Source organism: Podarcis gaigeae, assembly GCF_964106915.1.
Source record: "Podarcis gaigeae genome assembly, chromosome: 4".
NCBI classification, from domain to species: Eukaryota; Metazoa; Chordata; class Lepidosauria; order Squamata; family Lacertidae; genus Podarcis; species Podarcis gaigeae.
In genome coordinates, this window is record NC_139677.1 from 107,244,248 (window position 1) to 107,265,558 (window position 21,311).

Below are 21,311 nucleotides of genomic sequence, written 5' to 3' on the forward strand. Positions count from 1 at the left end.
GGGACCTCTCGTGTCTCACCTGGGGATTCAGAGCACAGGGGAAACATGGCAAAGCTAGAGAGGAAATCCTGCAGGATCAGGCCAGGGGTGCATCTAGACCTAGAATCATGGAAGTGGACAACTGGAGGGGAACTCAGGGGCCCTCTAGTCCAGCCCCCTGCGAGGCAGGAAGCACAGCTTAAGCATCCCTGACAGATAGCAGTATTAATAATAATAATAATAATAATAATAATAATAATAATAATAAAAAAATTTATTTATACCCGCCCTCCCCAGCCAGAGCCGGGCTCAGGGTGGCCAACACCAATAAAATCACAGTAAAAACAACAGGGGGAAAAAGAAAAAGAAAAACCAATTTAAAATACAGGTTAAAATGCAATTTAAAAATGCAGCCTCATTTTAAAAGTGGCCGATAAATCAAGACCATAAGGGGAGGGAAACATAAGGGTCAGACTGAGTCCAAACCAAAAGCCAGGCGGAACAGCTCTGTCTTGCAGGCCCTGCAGAAAGTTGTCGAGTCCCGCAGGGCCCTGGTCTCTTGTGACAGAGCGTTCCACCAAGTCGGGGCCAGTACTGAAAAGGCCCTGGCTCTGGTTGAAGCCAATCTAACCACCTTGTGGCTTGGGACCTCCAAAGTGTTGTTATTTGTGGACCTCAAGGTCCTCAAGGTCCTCCGCGGGGGATACCAGGAGAGGCGGTCCCGTAGGTACGAGGGTCCTAGGCCGCATAGGGCTTTAAAGGTCTAAACCAGCACCTTAAATCTGACCCTGTACTTCACCGGGAGCCCGTGCAGCTGGTAGAGCACTAGGTGAATGTGCGGGGCAAGGACCACCGTGCATTCCACTGTCAACACTGTTAGAAAGTTTTGTTTTTCCCCCAAATGTTTAGTCAAAATCTCCATTCTTGTAACTGGATGCCAAAGGTTCGAGTCCTGCCCTCCAGAGCGGGAGAAAAGAAGCTTGTCCCCTTCTGACAGCCCTTGAGATATTTGAAGGTGGCGATCTTATCACCTTTTCCCAAGCATCCTGTTCTCCCAGGGGCCAGCTAGATGCCCATCATGGGAAACGCGCAAGCAGGATTTGAGCACAAGAGCAGCTCTTCCCTCCTGCGGTTTCCAGCAGCTGGGATCCAGAAGCATCTCTGCCTCCAGCTGTGCAGGCAGAGCAGAGCCATCCTGGCCAGGAGCCATTGATAGCCCTCTCTTCTCCCTTGAATTTCTCCAATACCCTTTTAAAAACCATCCAATTCGGTGGCCATCATCACCTCTGCGCTACATGAAGAACGACTTCCTTCTATCTATCTCTCTTCTGAATCTTCCAATGTTCGGCTTCCCTGGACGTCCACAAGTTCCATCATTATCAGAACAAGAAATGCAGAGACGGGATAAATGAGCTACTGACTTAACTCAGCAGGTTAATTAGGAAAGGAATTGGGGGTGGGATGGGGGACTGGCGCTATCACAACGCTATTTTGCAGAGCTATGGTGCAATCCCATTTGGGCTGCTTTGTACAGTTCTGGTCCCCTCCCCTCCAAAAGGAGTTGGAAAAGATGCTGTGCCCCTTGGTCTCCCACAATGCCCCTCTTCCCTCCGGCTAGCTTGGGTAACCTGGGGAGAAAACAGCACAGACCTGGTGAAGAGAGCACAGCAGAGGTTATATTTTCTGAGACTCCTCCGGAAAAACAATCTCTCCAAGGACCTGTTGATGGCATTTGACCATTGTACTGTGGAGAGTGTATTAACTTATGGTCTGTATGTGTGGTTTGGGAGCTGCACGGCCAGGGAAAAAACAATGCTGTCCAGGGTTGTAAAGACTGCGGAGAGAATAATTGGGTGCCCTCTTCCCACCTTGGATCAAATCTATGCTGCCAGGTGCCATAAGAAAGCTGCAGAGATCGCGCAGGATAGTGCGCACCCCGGAAATGATCTCTTTCAGCTTCTGCCTTCTGGAAGAAGGTACAGGGTTATAAAGACCAGGACCAGCCGTCTGAAAAACAGTTTCTGTCCAAATGCAATTTTGGTTTTAAATGCAGTGTAAGGTAGTCTCTATGGGAGTATATTGTATTTAAAAATGGGGTATCAGAGTTTTTAGGGGGCTAACCAGGCTGGGATAGCAGGCTTGTTGGGTTTTGAATGTCTGATGTTGATTTTTCAATTTTGTTGTTCTGTACGGGACAATGACAATAAAGATATCGTATCGTATTGTTGTGTGAACCCCCAGCATCTCCCCAGCATGGAGCAAGCCAGTCTCTGTGCGTCCATCTCACACACACACCTCTCCAGCTATCGTTCTCCTACCTGGTGACCAGGTGAGGCAGGTGAAGGAATATGCCACCCATGAGCCTGGGTTGTCCCATCAGGGGCGTAGGAAAGGGGGGGCGGGCTGCCCCAGGCATCTTCACGGAGTGGGGGTTGACAAATTATCAAGGAACAATTACTGCCCTGCTAGGGCAGTTCATAAAAATCTTTTCAAAAAAAGAATGCCTGCTCCAAAGGTCTTATCTTACTTCACTAGGGATTATATAGCTACATATGAAATTTCATGCATATCAATTAATATCTTGACCCTCCTCCACGAAAATAACTGTTTCCTTGGCCATTTTCCTATGTCGTAAAGGCTAAAATTTCAACACAGCACATGCCTTTGCTAGACTCTTCTTGGGCACCTGCTAAAAGCATTTTTCTTTAGGCAAGCATAACTAGATGCTTAGGAAGTAATTTTAATCTTAATATTTTAGCTTTTGTGTGTTTTAAAGTAGGGTTGTTAATTTTTCTTGATTTTACTGCTGTGGTGGGTTTTTTTGTTTTGGTAAACCACTTTGCAGGTTTTTAAAAAATAAATGTTATTAAATAAATAAACAATAAGTATAGATATAAAATAACGCAAGCCAAGACACAATCCATCCTGTAGATTTAAGTATCTGTCCATAGTCACCTGCTTGTTACCAGAGGCTCAGAATGCACATTCCTTTGTAAGAAAATATGAAATAACGTAAAACCATTTTTGCGGGGGGGGGGGGACAAAACCCCAATGGGAGGAGGTGACAAGAAGTTTTCCGCACCAGGTACCACCTGACCTTCCTATGCCTCTGTGTCCCATCCCTTAGTTGTAGCTGCCGCAACCAAGCTCCTTTTGGGATGCTGAGGAGGATATTTCAGTGGCCAGCAAAGGTCTTACAAAGAGGGCTGCCATCTGCCTTACTGCAGGGCAGATGTGAGGGTAATCCATAATACATGGAACGAGTCTGCCCCTGCGGCTTGATGGAGGTAGAAACTGTCTCTCATGCCTTGTTACGCTGCCGTTTCTACAGGGATATACGCTCTGTATTTATTATCCCTGCAAAAATATCTGAATGAATCCAAACGTCAATGGCTAAAATCCCTGGTAGAGGACAAGGATCCTGAGATCACGTTAAAGGTAACCAAATTCTGTGTGATTGCCATAAAACCTAGGGAACAAGCTATACTATGATAATTATTAAGGCTTTATATGATAATTTTAGGTTATATGTTAGTGACCACGTTTTAATTTATATATTTTTTAACAGTTGCTATATCTGTTTTGTCCCTGTTGTAAAGGTAAAGGGGCCCCTGACCATTAAGTCCAGTCGCGGCCAACTCTGGGGTTGCGGTGCTCATCTTGCTTTATTGGCCGAGGGAGCCGACATACAGCTTCTGGGTCATGTGGCCAGCATGACTAAGCCGCTTCTGGCGAACCAGAGCAGCGCACGGAAACGCCGTTTACCTTCCCGCCGGAGCGGTACCTATTTATCTACTTGCACTTTGACATGCTTTCAAACTGCTAGGTTGGCAGGAGCAGGGACCGAGCAACGGGAGCTCACCCCGTCGTGGGGATTCGAACCGCTGACCTTCTGATCTGCAAGTCCTAGGCTCTGTGGTTTAACCCACAGCGCCACCCCCCATCCCTAATAATAATAATAATAATAATAATGATAATAATAATATCTCATCCAATCCCCTGCAATGCAGGAATATGCAGCTGTCCCATACTGGGATCAAACCAGCAACCTTGGCATTATCAGCTCTAACCAGTTGAGCTACCTAAGCTCAACTGTCCCTGTTATGTTGTTTGTTGTTTAGTCGTTTAGTCGTTTAGTCGTTTAGTCGTGTCCGCCTCTTCGTGACCCGCTAGACCAGAGCATGCCAGGCACTTCTGTCTTCCACTGCCTCCCGCAGTTTGGTCAGACTCATGTTTGTAGCTTCGAGAACACCGTCCCTGTTATACCTAATTGCAAATGCATCCCTATCATGTTTTGTGGCTTCCATTAATATTGTATGTGGGCTGGAACTGGTCTGTGACCGAAATAATAAAATTCAATTCAATTCAACCATGAGAAGATAAGAAGAGCCTTCTGGGTCAGGCCCAATGGAGCCCATCTGGTCCAGCATTCTCTTCTCACAGTGGCCAACCAGATGGATACACTCAAGTAAGACCTGAGCATCCTCTGTCCTCCTGCAGTTTCCAACAACTGGCCTTCAGAAGCATCCCTGCCTCTGATGTGGAGGCAGAGCAGAGCCATCCTGGCCAAAAGCCAGAGCCAGTGCCTGGCGTGCTCTGGTCCAGGGGGTCACAAAGAGGCGGACACGACTGAACGACTAAACAACAACAACAAATGCTGCAAACCTCCATCAAGGGGGGAGTCACTCCAGACTCTTGGCCTCTTCTCTGAACCGTTTGAACCATACACCGATTAAAGGACGGCTTTGTTTTTTCTGAACCAAATCATCTGATGTTCAGCATCGGCTCTTTGCAAACCGGGCTCTTGCTTCCTTTGGCTGATCTGCTCCCAGCCTCCCTGGCTCGCACCCTCACCCAGGTCACCCAGACAAAGCCCCAACATGCCCTCTCCCTCACGGGGGTCTTTTCCGCCCCAGCCTGTTCAGCGAGCAGCCTGTGTGACTTACTCAAATCCTTGTAAGAAGGTCCAGAGGAGTCTTGTGCCAGGAGGGGCGTCCTCATTTCCTGCCCTTTGCAGGGTTTATAAGCTGTGGCACCATCTCCCCAGTGGGAGCCTATAATGGGCCTGGGATTTGGAGGGGGGCAGCTGGGCTCTTGAAGCTGAAGGGTTCAAGCGGCCTTTTCTGTCTGTAGCCTGAAGATGTATGTTGTTGTTGTTGTTATTTAGTCGTTTAGTCGTGTCTGACTCTTCGTGACGCCCTGGACCAGAGCACGCCAGGCACTTCTGTCTTCCACTGCCTCCTGCAGTTTGGTCAGACTCATGCTGGTAGCTTCGGGAACAGTGTCCAACCATCTCGTCCTCTGTCGTCCCCTTCTCCTTGTGCCCTCCATCTTTCCCAACATCAGGCTCTTTTCCAGGGAGTCTTCTCTTCTCATGAGGTGGCCAAAGTATTGGAGTCTCAACTTCAGGATCTGTCCTTCCAGTGAGCACTCAGGGTTGATTTCCTTCAGAATGGAGAAGTTTGATCTTCTTGCAGTCCATGGGACTCTCAAGAGTCTCCTCCAGCACCAGAATTCAAAAGCATCCATTCTTCTGCGATCAGCCTTCTTTATGGTCCAGCTCTCACTTCCATACATCACTACTAGGAAAACCATAGGTTTAACTATATGGACGTTTGTTGGCAAAGTGATGTCTCTTTGTTGGCAAAGAAGATGTATAGGTGGTACTTAATACCCACCAAACTAGCAAAGATGTACAATTAATTAATTAATGATATATTCCTTAAAGATAGAAACAAAAATTATGGATTTAATCATGATAGATCAATACTGGAGACTGGGGTATTACAAGGTCGTACAAAGATGTTGTCTAAATTATATGAATTTTTTTGTTGGAATGGCATGCAAAAGATGAAGTAATTAAGGAGATCATGACTAAGTGGGCAATGGACCTAGGATATAATATCGAGTATGAGAAATGGACAAGACTATGGAGTTTAGGAATAGAATTTACCACATCCATGACCTTAAAAGAGAATTTGTTAAAAATGATGTATAGGTGGTACTTAACACCCACCAAACTAGCAAAGATGTACAAAATGAAAAATAAGAACTGTTGGAAATGCACTGTAAAAGAGGGAAATTTTCTCCACATGTGGCAGTTGTGTGACAAGGTGAAGACTTTTTGGGATAATGTGTATAATGAGTTTTAAAAGATCTTTAGGTACACCTTTTATATATAAAAAAAACCCCACAGGCATTTTTGCTAGGAATGGTTGGAGAGGATATTAAAAAGGAAGATCAGAAATTCTTCCTGTATGCCACAACAGCAGGAAGACCGCTCCTCGCACCGAGATGGAAACAACAGGATATTCCAACAACTGAAGAACGGCAACAGAAAGTATTGGAGTATGCGGAAATAGCAAGGCTAACTGGAAGAATCCGACAGGAGGATGATGAGAAATTCCAAAAAGAATGGTCCAAATTTATGGTATACTTAGAGAAAACTACATAAATAAAGACACTCACAGGAATGATATAAAATTCCTAACGTTTATTGTAGAAATTTGGTTAGACCATAAGATGTAATGCTGTGATATAATAAGGATTGTATGTTTAAAGTGTAACACAAAAACTTGTTAAGGAATTGTAGACATTTATAGAATGTCTATATAGTAATCATGCTTAAGTAAGAGCAATGTAGAGAAGCCAGAGGAGGGGTGGAGGGAAGTTAATTCAGATAAGATATAGATTTTAAGGAGAATAATTTTGTTAAACTGTATTGTAATTAAGATATTTGGAAAAAAATCAATAAAAATTATTGAGGAGAAAAAAACACAATCTGCCTTTTCTGGTTTGGAGAAAAGGCAAGAAGGAGTAACACACTAGAACTCCTGCGCAATGTTGGGAGATTGCGGACAGAGAAAAGAAAGTCCTTCTTTGGCGCAACACAGACTTAAACTATGGAACTCCCTGCCACTTGAATGGCTTGAGAAGAGGAGTGGAGGGATTCATGGAGAAGAGGGCTTTCGATGGCCGCTGGCAAGGGTGTTCTGGGACATTTAGCCCCTAGAGGCGAAACCCCCGGCTATCTTCCCTGCCCCCTCCTGCCCCTCACCGCCCCAGGTGTCCTCCTCTGACATTGCACCCCCACTCTGCTGCCACGTGTGTACAGTTGGCCCACCCCTTACTTGAGGATTTTGTTGGGGGGGGGGGTCTGCATGCACAAAACCCAAATCTTGCAAAGTCAAGAACCCCCAGAACTGCCCCTGCGCCCAGCGAGGGAAAGGGCTCCTTCCTGGGCTCTGGGAACATTTCCTGAGCCCTGTAAGCAAGAAAAGCTCTCTGGGTGGACAAGTGGAAGCAGAATAATAAGTAAATGGAAAGCAGGAAGCGTGGGCTCCCCCTGTTCTCCATTTATTCGTTTATCTCCCCCTTTGTTGCAAATGACCTGCTATCATTGTAGCCCTTCCAGGCACACTTTTCAGAAGCCAACGGCTGAAGCCCAGGGCCAGCCCACGACTTTGTGGCATCTGATGCAAATGACAAAATGACACACGCGCCCCCCTCGCTAGGAAAGAAGGGAAGGGGCAAGCATCTCGATCACGAAGAAGGAGGGAATAAAGATCCTCATCAGGATCTGTTGCCCTGCACACCAAGGGTCATCTAGTCCAACCCCCTGCAAGGCAGGAATCTCAACTAAAGCCCATCCAGCCTCTTTTCGGAAACCTCCATGGAAGGAGAGTCCACCACCTTCTAAAGGAATTGGTTCAACCGTCAAACAGCTCCTACCCTCACAAAGTCCTTCCTGATGTTTGGTTGATGGTTTTACAATAAACAGTGGTCCCTTGGTTCTCAAACTTAATCCGTTCCGGAAGTCCGTTCCAAAACCAAAGCATTCCAAAACCAAGGTGTGCTTTCCCATAGAAAGGAATGCAAAAGGGATTAATCCGTTCCACACTTTTAATAACAATCCCCAAAGCAGCAATTTAACATGAATAATATTATCTAATGAGACTATTGATCCATAAAATGAAAGCAATAAACAATGTGCTGCAGTCTCACAATCAGTCAGTAGCTGAACTGGGTTCCACACACACACACACAGCCACAAAAACACAAAATAAATAGCAAAAACAGACAGACCTCCGCGTAACACTCCAAACAGAAGTGTGGCACTCAAATCGGAAGCGTAACACTCAAAAAGGAGCATGTTCAACTTCCGAAAAAAGTTCGCAAACCAGAACACTTCCTTCGGGGTTTGCAGTGTTTGGGTTCCAAGTTGTTTGAGAACCAAGGCGTTTGAGAACCAAGGTACCACTGTATTCTCACTGCTTTTATTGATCATGATAGCAGCATGGGTTAGATGTGCGAATCCTCTTTCGACCTCTTTGACTGGAGATTCATTTCCCCCGTTTTTGGACATGGTGCAAATGCCCCCCCCCCCAAGGCAGATCAACTTTACAAGCACCCCTGCATTTATTCCTGCATCGCAAGGGGTTGGACTAGATGGCTCTTGGGGTCCCTTCCAGCTCTACAATTCCTTGATCCAAGAAAAGCCCGGCCAGGCAGCAGGGCAGCATCTCAGAGCGGGAGACGGGAGGCAACGATCTGTCTGAGGGGCATCCCTCCCTTTGGTGGGGCATCTTTTCCATGGGGGAGTCATGGGAGCAGGTGGCCAGGTTCCTCCTCTCCCAGCAAGGGGCCTCCACCTGCTGCAGCTCCTCCCCACCTGCTCCTGGCCAAGGGGGAGGCTGCAGAAGCCAAGAGTCATTATCTGGATTCTGTCCCCAGATGAAGCCACAGGGGAAGAGAGCAGAAGGAGCGTTGAGAGCTGGAGAACTGGGGGCTGAAGACTCCCTTGCTTCCTCACCAGCTGGGGTGGAGGAGAGGAGAAGTCCTCTGCTCAGTTGCAGCTGGAGATGTCAGAGGATAAACGAGGCCCTGCCCTGCTCCCTCCCCTCCCAGGCAGAAGCTCATCCATCCAGGACCTGCCTGGTGAGTCAATGCTAGCCACTGCTGTATCGCTTGGAGAACAAGGAATTTCATTTTGCCCTCAAAATTAAGCACTAAAACTGAACCAAGGAATGGAAGCTGATTGAACAGTTGAGGATGGTGGGTCTGCTTAGCCTGGAGGAAACCGAGAGATGGCATGAGAGCCATCTTCAAGTATCTGAAGGGCCCTCACATGGAAGCTGGAGCAAGCTTGCCTTCTTCTGCTCCGGAAGGGAAGACCCAAATCAACGGATTAAAATTAAAGATTAAAGGAGATTCCGACTAAACTTTAGGAAGGGCAAGAGCTGTTTGACAGTGGAATAGACTGGTGATCTCTCCTTCCTTGGAGGTTTTTGAGCAGAGGTTGGGCGGCCACAAGTTAGGGGTTCTGTAGCTCTGGTTCCTGCATTGCGGGGGGGGGGGGGGGCTGGACTCAATGTCTCCACGGGATCCTTTCCATCTCTACAATTCTATGAAATCCAACTTGTGAATCGTCAGGCTGAGGACGGAACAAACTGAGGTCACTCTTTCCATTCCTCCAACCTGCCCAGTTGCTTCCATTCTGCCTTCCTCTCTCAGAAGCTACCCTTTTTCAGACTCCACCTCGGTGGGTTGAGATATCATGGAGACAACCAAGACACTCCAGGTTGCTGAACCTTCCTCTGCCAACCAGAGTGCCTTCCACCCGGCTTCGTTCGTCCTTCTTGGCATCCCGGGCCTGGAGGCGTATCACGGCTGGATTGCCCTCCTCTTCTGCCTGATGTACATCGTGGCCCTTTGGGGCAACTCTTGCCTGCTGTACATCATCGCCACCGAGCGCAGCCTCCACCAGCCCATGTACCTCTTCCTGGCCCTGCTGGCTCTGGCAGACCTGGCCTTGTCCTCCTCCACCGTGCCCAAAACCCTGAGCGTCCTCCTCTCCCTCTCCAAGGAGATCTCCTTCCAGGCCTGCCTGGCCCAGATGTTCTTCACCCACCTCAGCTTCATCGCAGAGTCCACCATCCTGCTCGCCATGGCCTTTGACCGCTACGTTGCCATCTGCCGACCACTGCGCTACGCCACCATCCTCACCCGCCTCGCCATCGTGAGGGTCGGGCTGGCAGCTCTCGCCAGGGGCTTCTGCGTGATGCTCCCCACAGTCTTCCTCCTCCAGAGGCTGCCGTACTGTGGGCACCGGGAGATGCCTCACTCTTACTGTGAGCACATGGGCGTCGCTCGCATGGCCTGTGCAGACATCGGCGTCAACATCTGGTACGGCTTGGCGACCACCCTTTTGTCTCCCGGCCTGGACGTGGTCCTCATTGCCGTCTCCTACACTCTGATCCTCAGGGCGGTTTTCCGTCTCCCATCCAAGGATGCCCGCCTCAAGGCCATCGGGACGTGCGGCTCCCACCTGTGCGTCATAGTCTTGTTCTACACCCCTGCCTTCTTCTCTTTCTTTGCCCACCGCTTTAGCCACGGCACCATCCCTCAGCACCTTCTCATTCTCCTGGCCAACATCTACCAGCTCCTCCCTCCTGTCCTGAACCCCGTGGTCTATGCGGTCAAGACCAAATGCATCCGGGAGAGGCTGGCTCAGGCCCTTTGGAAAGCGGGGAAGGGGTGCTGAGCTTGGGGTGCTGAGCTTGGGGTCCCTGGAAGTGTGGGTGTCTGTTTTGCTTGTTTGTTTTATTCATTCGTTGGAAGCACTGCAGGGAATGGACCAGGTGGAGTATCTTCCAACTCTACAGTTGGGTGATTCTGTGATTCCGTGTCCTGTTCTGTCCCCTAAAATGAGGGAATGGGTTTTGCCTGGAAAATAACAGGAAAGTCTGATGCAGCAGCAGAAAAAAACAAACCCCAACAACTCAAAGCTATTCTAGGCTGTATCAACAGAAGTCTAGTGTCCAGATCAAGGGAAGTAATATTCCTGTTCTGCCTTGGTCAGACCACACCTGGAGCACGGTGTCCAGTTCTGGGTACCGCAATTTAAGAAGGATCTTGACAAGCTGGAACATGTGCAGAGGAGGGTGACCACAATGATCAAGGATCTGGAAACTAAGCCTTATGAAGAACGGTTGAAGGAGCTGGGTATGTTTAGTTTGGAAAAGAGGAAACTGAGAGGAGACACAGTAGCCACCTTCAAATATCTGATGGGCTGCCACATGAAGATGAGGTCTTGGGCACTGTCTTCAGTTTAGAAGGTGTGCAGCGGAGGGCAACCAAGATGACTGAGGGTCTGGAAACCAAGTCTTATGAAGAACTGTTCAAGAAGCTGTGTATGTTTAGCCTGGAGGTGAGAGGATGACCGTTTTCTTAAGGGCTTTTGCATGGAACATGGAGCAAGTTTGTGTTCTCCTTGGATGGTAGGACTTAAAACCCATGACTTCAAGTCGCAAGAAATGAGATTCTGACACCAGGGAGAATTTCTGTTGGTAAGAGTCATTTGACAGTTTACCTCCCCTGGGAGGTGGTGGGCACCCCTTCCTTTGAAGTTTCTAAGCAGAGGTTGGATGGTCATTCGTCTTGGGTGCTTTAGCTGAGATTCTGGCATTGCAGGGGGCTGGACTAGATGATCCTTGGCATCCCTTCCAACTCTAGAATCCAATGATTCTATGATTTCTTTTGCTGCTTTCTCCCATCTCAGACTCTAACTGCTGAGTGTTGAGAGATGGGTATTGGGGGTGGTATCCTTGGAAACTCTGAATCAATGAATCCCCACATTTTGTCCTGGGGTAGATAAGCCCAAAGAGGAGGTCTGGGTATGGGGTAGTCCTTAGAGTGTCAGACTAGGCCCAGAATTCCCATTCTTGAGCACCCCTCATTTCTCTCAGCTCAACCTCGCTCACCAGGTTGTTGTGAGGCCAAAAGGGGGTGAGGAAAAGATGCCTGCATGCAGCCCTGAGCAATTGGGAGGGAAATGTCACTTGTGTGTGTGTGAGAGAGAGAGATGAGGGCTTTATCTGAGCATTTGGGTCTAGTTCAAAGCAGAGTTTCTGGAAAGGGGAAAAAGCATTTTGGTGAATGGGAAGAACTCAGAGACGGCTCTTTTGTCATGAATGTGTATGTTGTAGGGGAATTAGAGATTAAAAATGCTTGGCCAGAGGAGGAAATGGTCTGACGAAGAAGAAGAAAAAGAAGAAGAAGAAGAAGAGGAGGAGGAGGAGGAGGAGGAGGAGGAGGAGGAGGAGCAGGAGTTTGGATTTGATATCCCACTTTATCACTACCCGAAGGAGTCTCAGAGCGGCTCACATTCTCCTTTCCCTTCCTCCCCCACAACCAACACTCTGTGAGGTGAGTGGGGCTGAGAGACTTCAGAGAAGTGTGACTGGCCCAAGGTCACCCAGCAGCTGCAGGTGGAGGAGCGGGGAAGCGAACCCGGTTGCCCAGATTACGAGACTACCGCTCTTAACCACTACACCACACTGGCTCTCAGCTGACGAGAGCTTGGCATGCTGCTTCTAAGAGCGACTCCCAGCGCTTTCTGAAAATGCCAGGGGCAGCTGATGCTTGCTTGGTTATTTACTCCTGACATTTATAGTCCACTCTGTGGCCAAAAGGGGTCATGGAATCATAGAAGTCCCTATTTCCACCAGATGGAGAGGGATGTCAGGGCAGCCGGCACTTTGATGCAACAGCCACGTGGCATCCATTAAGGGGGACCGCTGCCCAATCGACTGTTTCAGCCCACTCCCCAGCCTGGTGCCAACGCCATGCAGCCCACAGTGTTTGCACAACACACAAGTTACGACAGCCGTCCTTGGACTGAGTCCCACGTGTCGAGTTACTAGCAGAGCAGGTTGGCTTTGCAAGAGCCAAGAGATCCAGAAACTTAATCATAGAATCATAAGAGGTGGAAGGGACTGCCAGGGGCCATCTAGTCCAGCCCCCTGCAATGCAAGAATCTCAGCTAAAGCATCCCTAGCAGTTGGCCATCCAACCTCTGTTTAAAAACCTCTGAGGAAGGAGAGTCCACAATTTCTTGAGGAAGACCATTCCACTGTTAAATGGCTCTTTGTGGCTGCTTATGACATGAAGACCGTTTGATACAGGATGGCCATAATCCCTTAAGCCCCTCCTCGACTCCTCCTAATTCCAATGTAATCATGATGTAAATATGATGTAATTTTGGGGGTGTAGTTTGGGGGATTAGCAACTAATAAAAGTTAGGGTCATCCTTTGTTCGGGGCTTCCATCTTGTTTCACCTCGTGGACGGTGGGAGCCCTGTCGCGACAGTCTTTTTTTCCTAAATAAAGACCAAGCCTCCTGGCTGCTGTTTTGCTCTGACTTGCCCTGGTCGGTGTCTTGTTTGTCCAAGAGAGCCCTCGGATTTTTCCCGTAACAACCCAAACTGGCCTCAACCAGAATTTGGGCATTTAGTGTCCCTGCTACGATACGGTGGGAATTGTTTCCAGCAGAGATTCAGGAGGCAACCTCACTCCCACTCCCCTTTAAAATTAAACTAAATGAATTAAAAACTCTGAGACAGTATTTTTTGCTGGCAATTTAAGTTATTTTTCAGTGGAAAACAGTTTTTTGGGGGATTTTTTACATATTATATTTAGGACAGTTTACAAATCAATATATGTAGCACAACCTTTATCATTTATACAGTGATGAAAATAATATAAAATAATACCAATACCATAATGCAACAGTGCATGTTCTCTGGGAATTTATGATTCCAAAACATAATAAAAAATGACTATTATTCAATAGATGACGTTTGCTGATTATTTTTTATTTCCTGTGATAGTAAGTTTTGATAATGTTACTACATTCCAGATTCTTTCAAACCAAAGACTGAAGATGCTGAGCCTCTGAGAGAGCTATGTTTTGCTGCAAACAGTACAGTATTAATTTATCAAATGTATAACAAACTAACAAAATATTCCAACAATTCAAAGAAAGAAAGAAGGAACGAGGGGGGTGGGGAGAGACTCTGTCATGTAAATCCACCATCTTTACTTTGAGCTTTCAGGCTCCTCTTGAAGATTGAGAATGGTCAGGCTGAGTTGGTAGGAACTCTTCATCTCAGATGTCCTCTGACCCTAATGGCAACCAGGGTGAGACCTTTAGAGGAATGTTCAGCAGAATCCTTCCACGGCCTTTCAAGAAAGACTCAAGCAGTAGACTTTGTCATTTGTTCCCTGGGCCATATGAACATCCTTGAAATCGTCTGGGGTGGCTACCCATTTGCATGGCTCCTGACCAGCCTGTGTCAACCTGCTGCAGCCCTCCATATGTTTTTGTACAATAGCCCCCATCATGCTGACTGTGGCTGATGGGAGTTGTAGTCAAAAGCAGCTTCAGGGTACCAGGTGTGCAATGCCTGCTCTAGGTGGTTCTGCTAAATCTGGCACACAGACAGATCGGTCACTTGGTTCTGCTCACAGCCACTGCTTTCCCTGTGACCAAATGAGCCCATTTCCTCCTGAGCAGCTTCCAAAGACTGTCCTGGATCTCCTTAGTCCTCATGCCATAAATGATGGGATTGAGGATCCAGGGAAGAAACAGGTATATTGCGCTGAGCAGGTTGTGGACATCCTGGCTGGCTGACTTAGCTAAGCGGAAGACAAGAGAGGAGACAAGGCTGCAAGAGTAGACTGTAAGGATGACCATGAGGTGGGTGCCACAGGTGTGGAAGGCCTTGTGTCGGGTGTGGCCAGAGCTCATCTGCATGGACACCTGGAGGATGCAGCCATAAGAACCCAGGAGGAAACAAAAGTCAAAGATGATGGTGATGGTTCTTGCTGCCAGGCCTACAATCTTGTTCCTGGAGATGTCACCACAGGACAACTTCATGAGGGCCATGTGCTCACAGGCAAAATGCCCAATGGTGTTGGACCGGCAAAACCTCACCTGGGAAGCCAGGATTACCACCGGGCCCACTACAGCCAGACTCCGGGCAAGAGCGACCAGTGTCAATATCACCAGGAGCTTCTTCGTCATGATGTCTGTGTAGTGCAGAGGGTGACAAATGGCCACATACCTGTCCAAAGCCATCAGGAGGAGAACATTGCAGTCCAACATGAGGACGAAGTAGAGGAAGAACATCTGGACCAGGCACTCCGTCAGGGAGATGTGGCTGACTCCGAGAAGGAAGCTGAGGAGCATCTTGGGAAGGATGACGGTGGAGCCACAGATGTTGACTGCCAAGAGCAAAGCAATCAGGACGTACATGGGCGAATGGAGACTGTGATCTGCCCTCACGGTGTAGATCAGGATGGAGTTCCCTGCAACAATCATGAGGTAAAGGCAGAAGAAAGGGATGGCGAGGAGATATCTGGACTCTTGGAGGCCTGGGAAGGCGAGCAGAAGGAAGTCTGTGTAGGAGACGTTGGCTGTTCCATTCTGGTCCCCTCCAGCCATCTTGGCAGTGATTGGAGATAACAATCCTTAGATTTGAAAAGAGGGAAGAGAGGAACATTTCACTCATTGTTTTACAATCTGTGGGTAGCATAGCAGCAGTGACCATTCCTGGAATGGGAGAGCTTCACCACAGTAGTTCAAAGACTGGCAACTTTAAGACTGGATCAGTGCAACAGATTCTATATGGAGCTCCCCTTGTGCTCGATTCAGAAGGTGCAGTTTGTGCAGAATGCTGCAGCATAAATGCTTACAGAGTGAGACCCTGTCACCTTTTAGCACCTCTGCTCAGAGATCTGCACTGCCTGCCAATTGGTTACAAGACCAAGTTCCAGGTTTTACTATCTGTACTTAAAGACCTTTCCAGTTTGGGACCTGCTTGCTTCTGGATTTGCCTTACCGTATAGGAATCTACTTAATACCTGTTCGGCAGCTGTAAGAAATAAATCTTTTAAAGTGTGGCATCACCTCCCCTCTGGAACTCCCTGCGTTTAGACATTAGGCGGGCACCTTCACTGCTAAAAAAAATTCTGTTCAAGGCAAGCCTCTCCAGATATGTGCATGTTGTTGTGTTTTAATCTCTTTTTGCTTACTTTTGATTTTAATTGCCTTTTGAATCATTTAATTGCCTTTTGTTAATCATTTTACTGCTTTTTTGCTTTTTTGTTAGGAGCACATGAAGTTGTTTCGTCCCTTTACCTCAATATTGCCCACACTGACTCAGGGGCGAACGAAGGCCAACCGATATCCGGGACGGTGCAAACCGCCGGCTGCACACACATTGCGCCACTATGTACAATGCATGTGTGGTGTCACTACGTAGGGCGCATGTGTGGCATCGGGCATGTTTGCCGCCGGTGCCACTCGAAAGCCGTACGGACGGTGGCGGGATCCTCTGATCGTGGCTGCAGTCGCGAATGGAGGATCCTCCATATGCGACTGCGGCATATAGAAATAAAAGACACTAGAAATAAAAGGCAAGATGGCACCACAATGAAAGGGAAGGGAAGGTATCTTGCGGGTAAAAGGGATCATTCCCAAGCAGCAAAAAAAAGAGAGAGCTAGGCTTGAACTCAGGATCAGTCCCCATCTGTAAAATGGGAGCAGCAACCTGAGCCAGTTCCAGACAGTTGCGATTTTCAGGTGGGGTTCAATTAAACACTGGCAAATTCAGGTTGTGTAGTTAAAGGTGGTTTGGCTTTCCTGTGCAACAAGCCCTGCTCCCGGCAAAATAACCAAACTTTTTGGGGTGAGGAGAGTGACAGGAACATGCCTTGGAGAGAGAGAGAGAGAGAGAGAGAGAGAGAGAGGCGGGAGGCAGGTAGCAATTGCTTCTAAGGACCAAAGATGTGATCTGTCTTTGCAGCAGAGCTCTGCTTATCACCAGATGCAGTTTGACAATGTATTTCCCCCCGGTCTTGTGTAGGCATCCTACATTATATTGTTCTGCCCACCCAAACCTCCTTGAGCTGCAAGTGAGATTCTGGAGGTTCCAGGCACTCACTCAGGGGTTGTGTTTCCTTTGGGGAGCAAGCACAGCAGAGCCTGGGGTGTCTTTTATGATATATGGCTTATTGACACAAATATACAGCCTATACTATATGGGGAAAGTGCAGAGCACTCACATTCCAAGAGCGTCCTGTTCCTCCTATGGCTGCAACCTCAGACGCCAAGAGACCCCAAACATCATGTCTGACTCTCTCTGCAGCATAAAACTGCCGGCCTCATGCTCTGCTCCCTCCTGCCCGCCCAGCTTGCAAAAGTGACCCTTCCCCCCCTGTTCACTTGCCTCCTTGCCCACCGCAGTCCTGTCCCTCCCTCCTGAAATTCTGGCCTTTTCTCTCTGCTATCTCTCCGCTATCTCTCCGCTCAAGGAGGGGCTAGAGCATGTGACTCTTAATCTCAGGTTTGTGGCAATGAGTCCCAGGCTGGGCAAGACTTCTGCACTGCAGGGGATGGAATTAGATGGCCCTTGTGGTCAATTCTATGATCCCATTGAAGTGTGGACAAAATAGACTCTGAAAACACTTAAGAAGTCAACCCAGGAGGCAGAGCAGAGCCATCCTGGCTAATAGCCATCGACAGGAAGGAAATGGTGCAACATCCCTAGGCAAGCTCACTTCCCTCTTTTTCTCCACAACTGTCCTCCTTACATCTTCCTCCAGATTCTCCCCTAAATCCACATCAGATCAGCTCTTCTTGAAAGAGGGTGCCCAGAATAGAATGTGGGCTTTCCAGACTCTGTCCAACTTGGAGCTTTGTAAGTCTTGCATAAGGCAACCTGGATAATGTTGCACCTAAAACAGCAGCCCAGCATCCTAGTTTGACTCAGCCACGTTCCTTACCTCGTCTTCTTCCATTTCAGCATCCGCCTTTAGGGATAGATGCTGCAGTTTTACCTACCTTGAAATGCTGAGAAGCATCCAAGGGCCCAGCAGAGTCTGAAGGATGCTGTTGTGCCTGACAGGATTAAGTAAGCTCAGGTCTGTTCTCAGAGGAGTCCCAGGCAAGATGGTTCCCTCTTGGGAGCCATAATTGATGGAGTCCATTTTTAGCCTCCAGTTGGGAATTGGCACAGCTCTATCACTCTTGGGCAGGAGATGATGGTCAGGTCATAGCCAAGTCGTCCAAGCACTACAGATGAAGAAGACACACAAAATTCTACCTTATGCCCTCAGAGCCAAGTTATTCTCAAAGTGGGAATCTTCCTCATGTAGCCAAACCTGTTAGGAGTCATTCTGCAAAGAAACAGAAAAGATGACTGTAACTTTAAGAGCTGTTTCTGTGAGTTCTGGGAGTGGTTTTCTAGGCTGATTGGGTACAGCTGGTGATGACTACAAGAGGAGAAGTTGCAGTTTGAATTTGCCTGCAGAGAGAGAACACCCACATGCTTTGTGTTTGTTGTTTTTGTATAGCTGTAATAAAACCTTTGTTTGAGTGTTTAACACCAGTCTCATGGTTCTGTCGTCTGCCACCAGAAGAACAAACCCCTTTTACTGGTTATGGGCCCAGTCCTGAGTGGGCAGAGACAGAGTGTGGAAAAAGACCCAGAGACTGGAAGCAACTCAGCATTTCTCAAGCAGCTAGCTGTGTGAAGGCATCGGCAGGGAGTGTCTGTTTGAGACCAGGAGCCAAACAATTCTTCAAGCCATGTGTGAGTAAAGACTGAGTGGAAAGCTGAAAACTGGGTGGAGCCATGGCTGGACTTGGAGCTGGAGCTCAAGGGGGAGCTTCATATTTTCCAGTAGAGAAACTGAGACATCCCAATTATGTCATGGAGTTTACCGATGCAGGCATTTTTAAAGAAAGAACAATGTTGGACTGGTATTGTTAACCCTCCTGTAAAAGATGAGGATGAAGAAGTAGATGAAGCAGACCAAAGACTGGAGGACAAAGCATATGCCAATCTCATTTTGAGTTTCGAGAAGTCTGTTTTCTCATGTGCAAGACCTTGAAACAGCAAGTGAGGTTTGGAAAGCACTGAGAGCGATACACATTAGAGATACTGTGGGCAGCAAAATTACTCTAATGAGATCTCTGTACTGAGCCAGACTAAGTGAGGGTGAATGTGTTTCAAAAACCCTTCAAAGTATGCGTGATTTATTTTCACAGTTAAATGAACTTGGGGGACATTTTTCTGAGCAGAGAAATGTTTATATTGTGCTGTCTTCACTTCCTGAGTCATGGGATGATTTAGTGATGATGCTGGAGGCAATTCCAGAAATCCAATTAAGGATGCTCTTAACTGGGCGTTTGCTTGATGAGGAGGAAAGATGCCATGAGAGGAAGACAACACCTCAGCGTAACTCTGGAAATGGGAGATAATCCAGTAAAATATATGCAACTAATGAGGAGTGGCAACATAAAGAGGCTGTTGACCACACAGAGGAAGTAGCTTTCACAGTCAGAAGATGCTATCGTTGTGGGTCAACCAAGCATTTAGTACAACAATGCACTGTGTCTGTGGGACACAGTTTGCTGGGAAGCAAGAAGACAGGAAGAGTCGGATCCAGTATGTTTCTGCAGCAGTTTGAGGCACCAGCCACGACGTTGGACAGGACTGGATTTTAGACTCAGCATTTTAGACTCAAACATTTTTAAGTCTGCACAAATCCTTGTAGAAAAGCAACCTTGTAAATCTGCAAATGTAGTACCAGCTGATGGAACAGTGCATGAGTTAGCTGGAAAGGGTAATATGAATATTAACTGTTTAAGCACCAAATTTACCAATGTTTTATGTGTACCAAGCTTAGAAAATAATTTGCTTTCAATTGCAAGTCTTGTTAAGCAGGGGTTTAAGGTAACCTTCTCTAGTTCAGGCTGTAAAATAGAGAAAGCTGGAAAAGTGGTTAAAGCGTCACTAAAAAATGGTTGGTTTTGAAAGATCAGCTAATAAGTGAGTCTGGGGCATGTGTTAAAGCCTGTAATAGAGCCTGGAAGGGTTTAAAACATATTTTCCGGTATTTAAAACATACGCTTGATTATTTAAGATTACCATCTTCAGGGTCTACAAAATTGCAGTGTTACGTTGACAGCGATTGGGCCAACCTGCCTGATAGAAAATCAGTTTCTGGCATGGTGTTTCAATTTGGGGATTCCTTGATAGGTTGGAAGTCCAAAATGCAAGGAATCGTGGCCACATCTTCAAAAGAGGCTGAATACTATGCTTTATCGGAGTTGTGTAATGAAATAAAATATTACATTCAAATCCTCAATGATTTAGCTATACAATGTGATTTTTCAGTTCAAATATGGGAAGACAATCAAGCTGTAATAACTTTAGCTGGGTCTGAGCAGTTTAAAACTAAATCAAAACATTTGGAGATTAAGTATCAGAATGTAAGTGAAAAAGTTAAATAAAACCTGATAATGCTGAAATACTGTGAGAGCGTGCAAAATCTGGCTGAAATATTTACAAAAGCGCTAACTTTTGGGAAACATGCACAATTAGTGACAGAATTAGGAATTGTTGTGCATGATGTCTAAATATGTTTTGTATATGTTTAAAGTATTGTTTCTGTTTCTGTTTGAATGAGAGGGGGTGTTAGAAGTCATTCTGCAAAGAAACAGAAAAGATGATTGTAACTTTAAGAGCTGTTTCTGTGAGTTCTGGGAGTGGTTTTCTAAGCTGATTAGGTACAGCTGGTGATGACTGCAAAAGGAGGAGACGTTGCAGTTTGAATTTGCCTGCAGAGAGAGAACACCCACATGCTTTGTGTTTGTTGTTTTTGTACAGCTGTAATAAAACTTTTTTTTGACCAAACTGCGGGAGGCAGTGGAGGACAGAGGTACCTGGCATTCTCTGGTTCATGGGGTCACGAAGAGTCGGACACGACTAAACGACTAAACAACAACAACAATAAAACTTTGAGTGTTTAACACCAGTCTTGTGGTCTCATGGTTCTGTCGTCTGCCACCAGAAGAAAAAAACCCTTTTACAGGTTATGGGTCCAGTCCTGAGTGGGCAGAGACAGAGCGCGGAAAAGGACCCAGAGACTGGAAGCGACTCAGCGTTTCTCAAGCAGCTGGCTGTGTGAAGGCATCGGCAGGGAGCATCTGTTTGAGACCAGGAGCCAAACAATTCTTCAAGCCACGTGTGAGTAAAGACTGAGTGGAAAGCTGAAAGCAACCACCTAATCACAACCGCCTAATTAAAATACTAAAATCCCTGCCCTTGTTGACATCTGCCCTCACCCTGAATTCCGCCACCCACTCCTCATATTAACCATTGTCCTTATTTGGTCAATGCCTCCATGCCTTTTTCTGTTGACGTAAGCCATGCTCTAACCACCTGCTGTTCCAGTTACAAGTGTAAGTGAGTTCTATGTCTTTTGTGTGGGATGCAAACACAGGAGCAGTCAATGACAACATTGCTAGAGTGTACATGTTAGAACATGGGGAGGGATGTCTGTCTAGCAAACAGGTAAACTTCCTGGGGACGGACTTCCTCTGCATGTGACCAGAGGTGGGTGTGGCCTCACATGTGCAGGTAAATGACAAAAGCACAGGGCAGGCAGCCATCTCTCTCTCCTTGCCTCTCTCTCTGCCA

General features: G+C 47.1%; 2 protein-coding genes across 2 annotated transcripts; one reads left to right on the plus strand and one right to left on the minus strand.

Moving 5' to 3' along the window:
• Positions 1 to 9,598: 9,598 nt before the first annotated feature.
• On the plus strand, positions 9,599 to 10,522 carry LOC310842801 (olfactory receptor 52D1-like; the record flags this gene model as incomplete). The annotated part of the gene is made up of 1 exon (XM_083734940.1): positions 9,599 to 10,522. Exon 1 carries the CDS (start codon positions 9,674 to 9,676, stop codon positions 10,520 to 10,522), a length of 849 nt encoding a protein of 282 aa, XP_083591066.1. The 5' UTR covers positions 9,599 to 9,673.
• A 3,747-nt stretch (positions 10,523 to 14,269) lies between these two features.
• Positions 14,270 to 15,265, minus strand: LOC310843616 (olfactory receptor 52K1-like; the record flags this gene model as incomplete). Its single annotated transcript, XM_083737232.1, has 1 exon — positions 14,270 to 15,265. One exon carries the CDS (start codon positions 15,263 to 15,265, stop codon positions 14,270 to 14,272), a length of 996 nt encoding a protein of 331 aa, XP_083593358.1.
• Between the last annotated feature and the right edge of the window lie 6,046 nt (positions 15,266 to 21,311).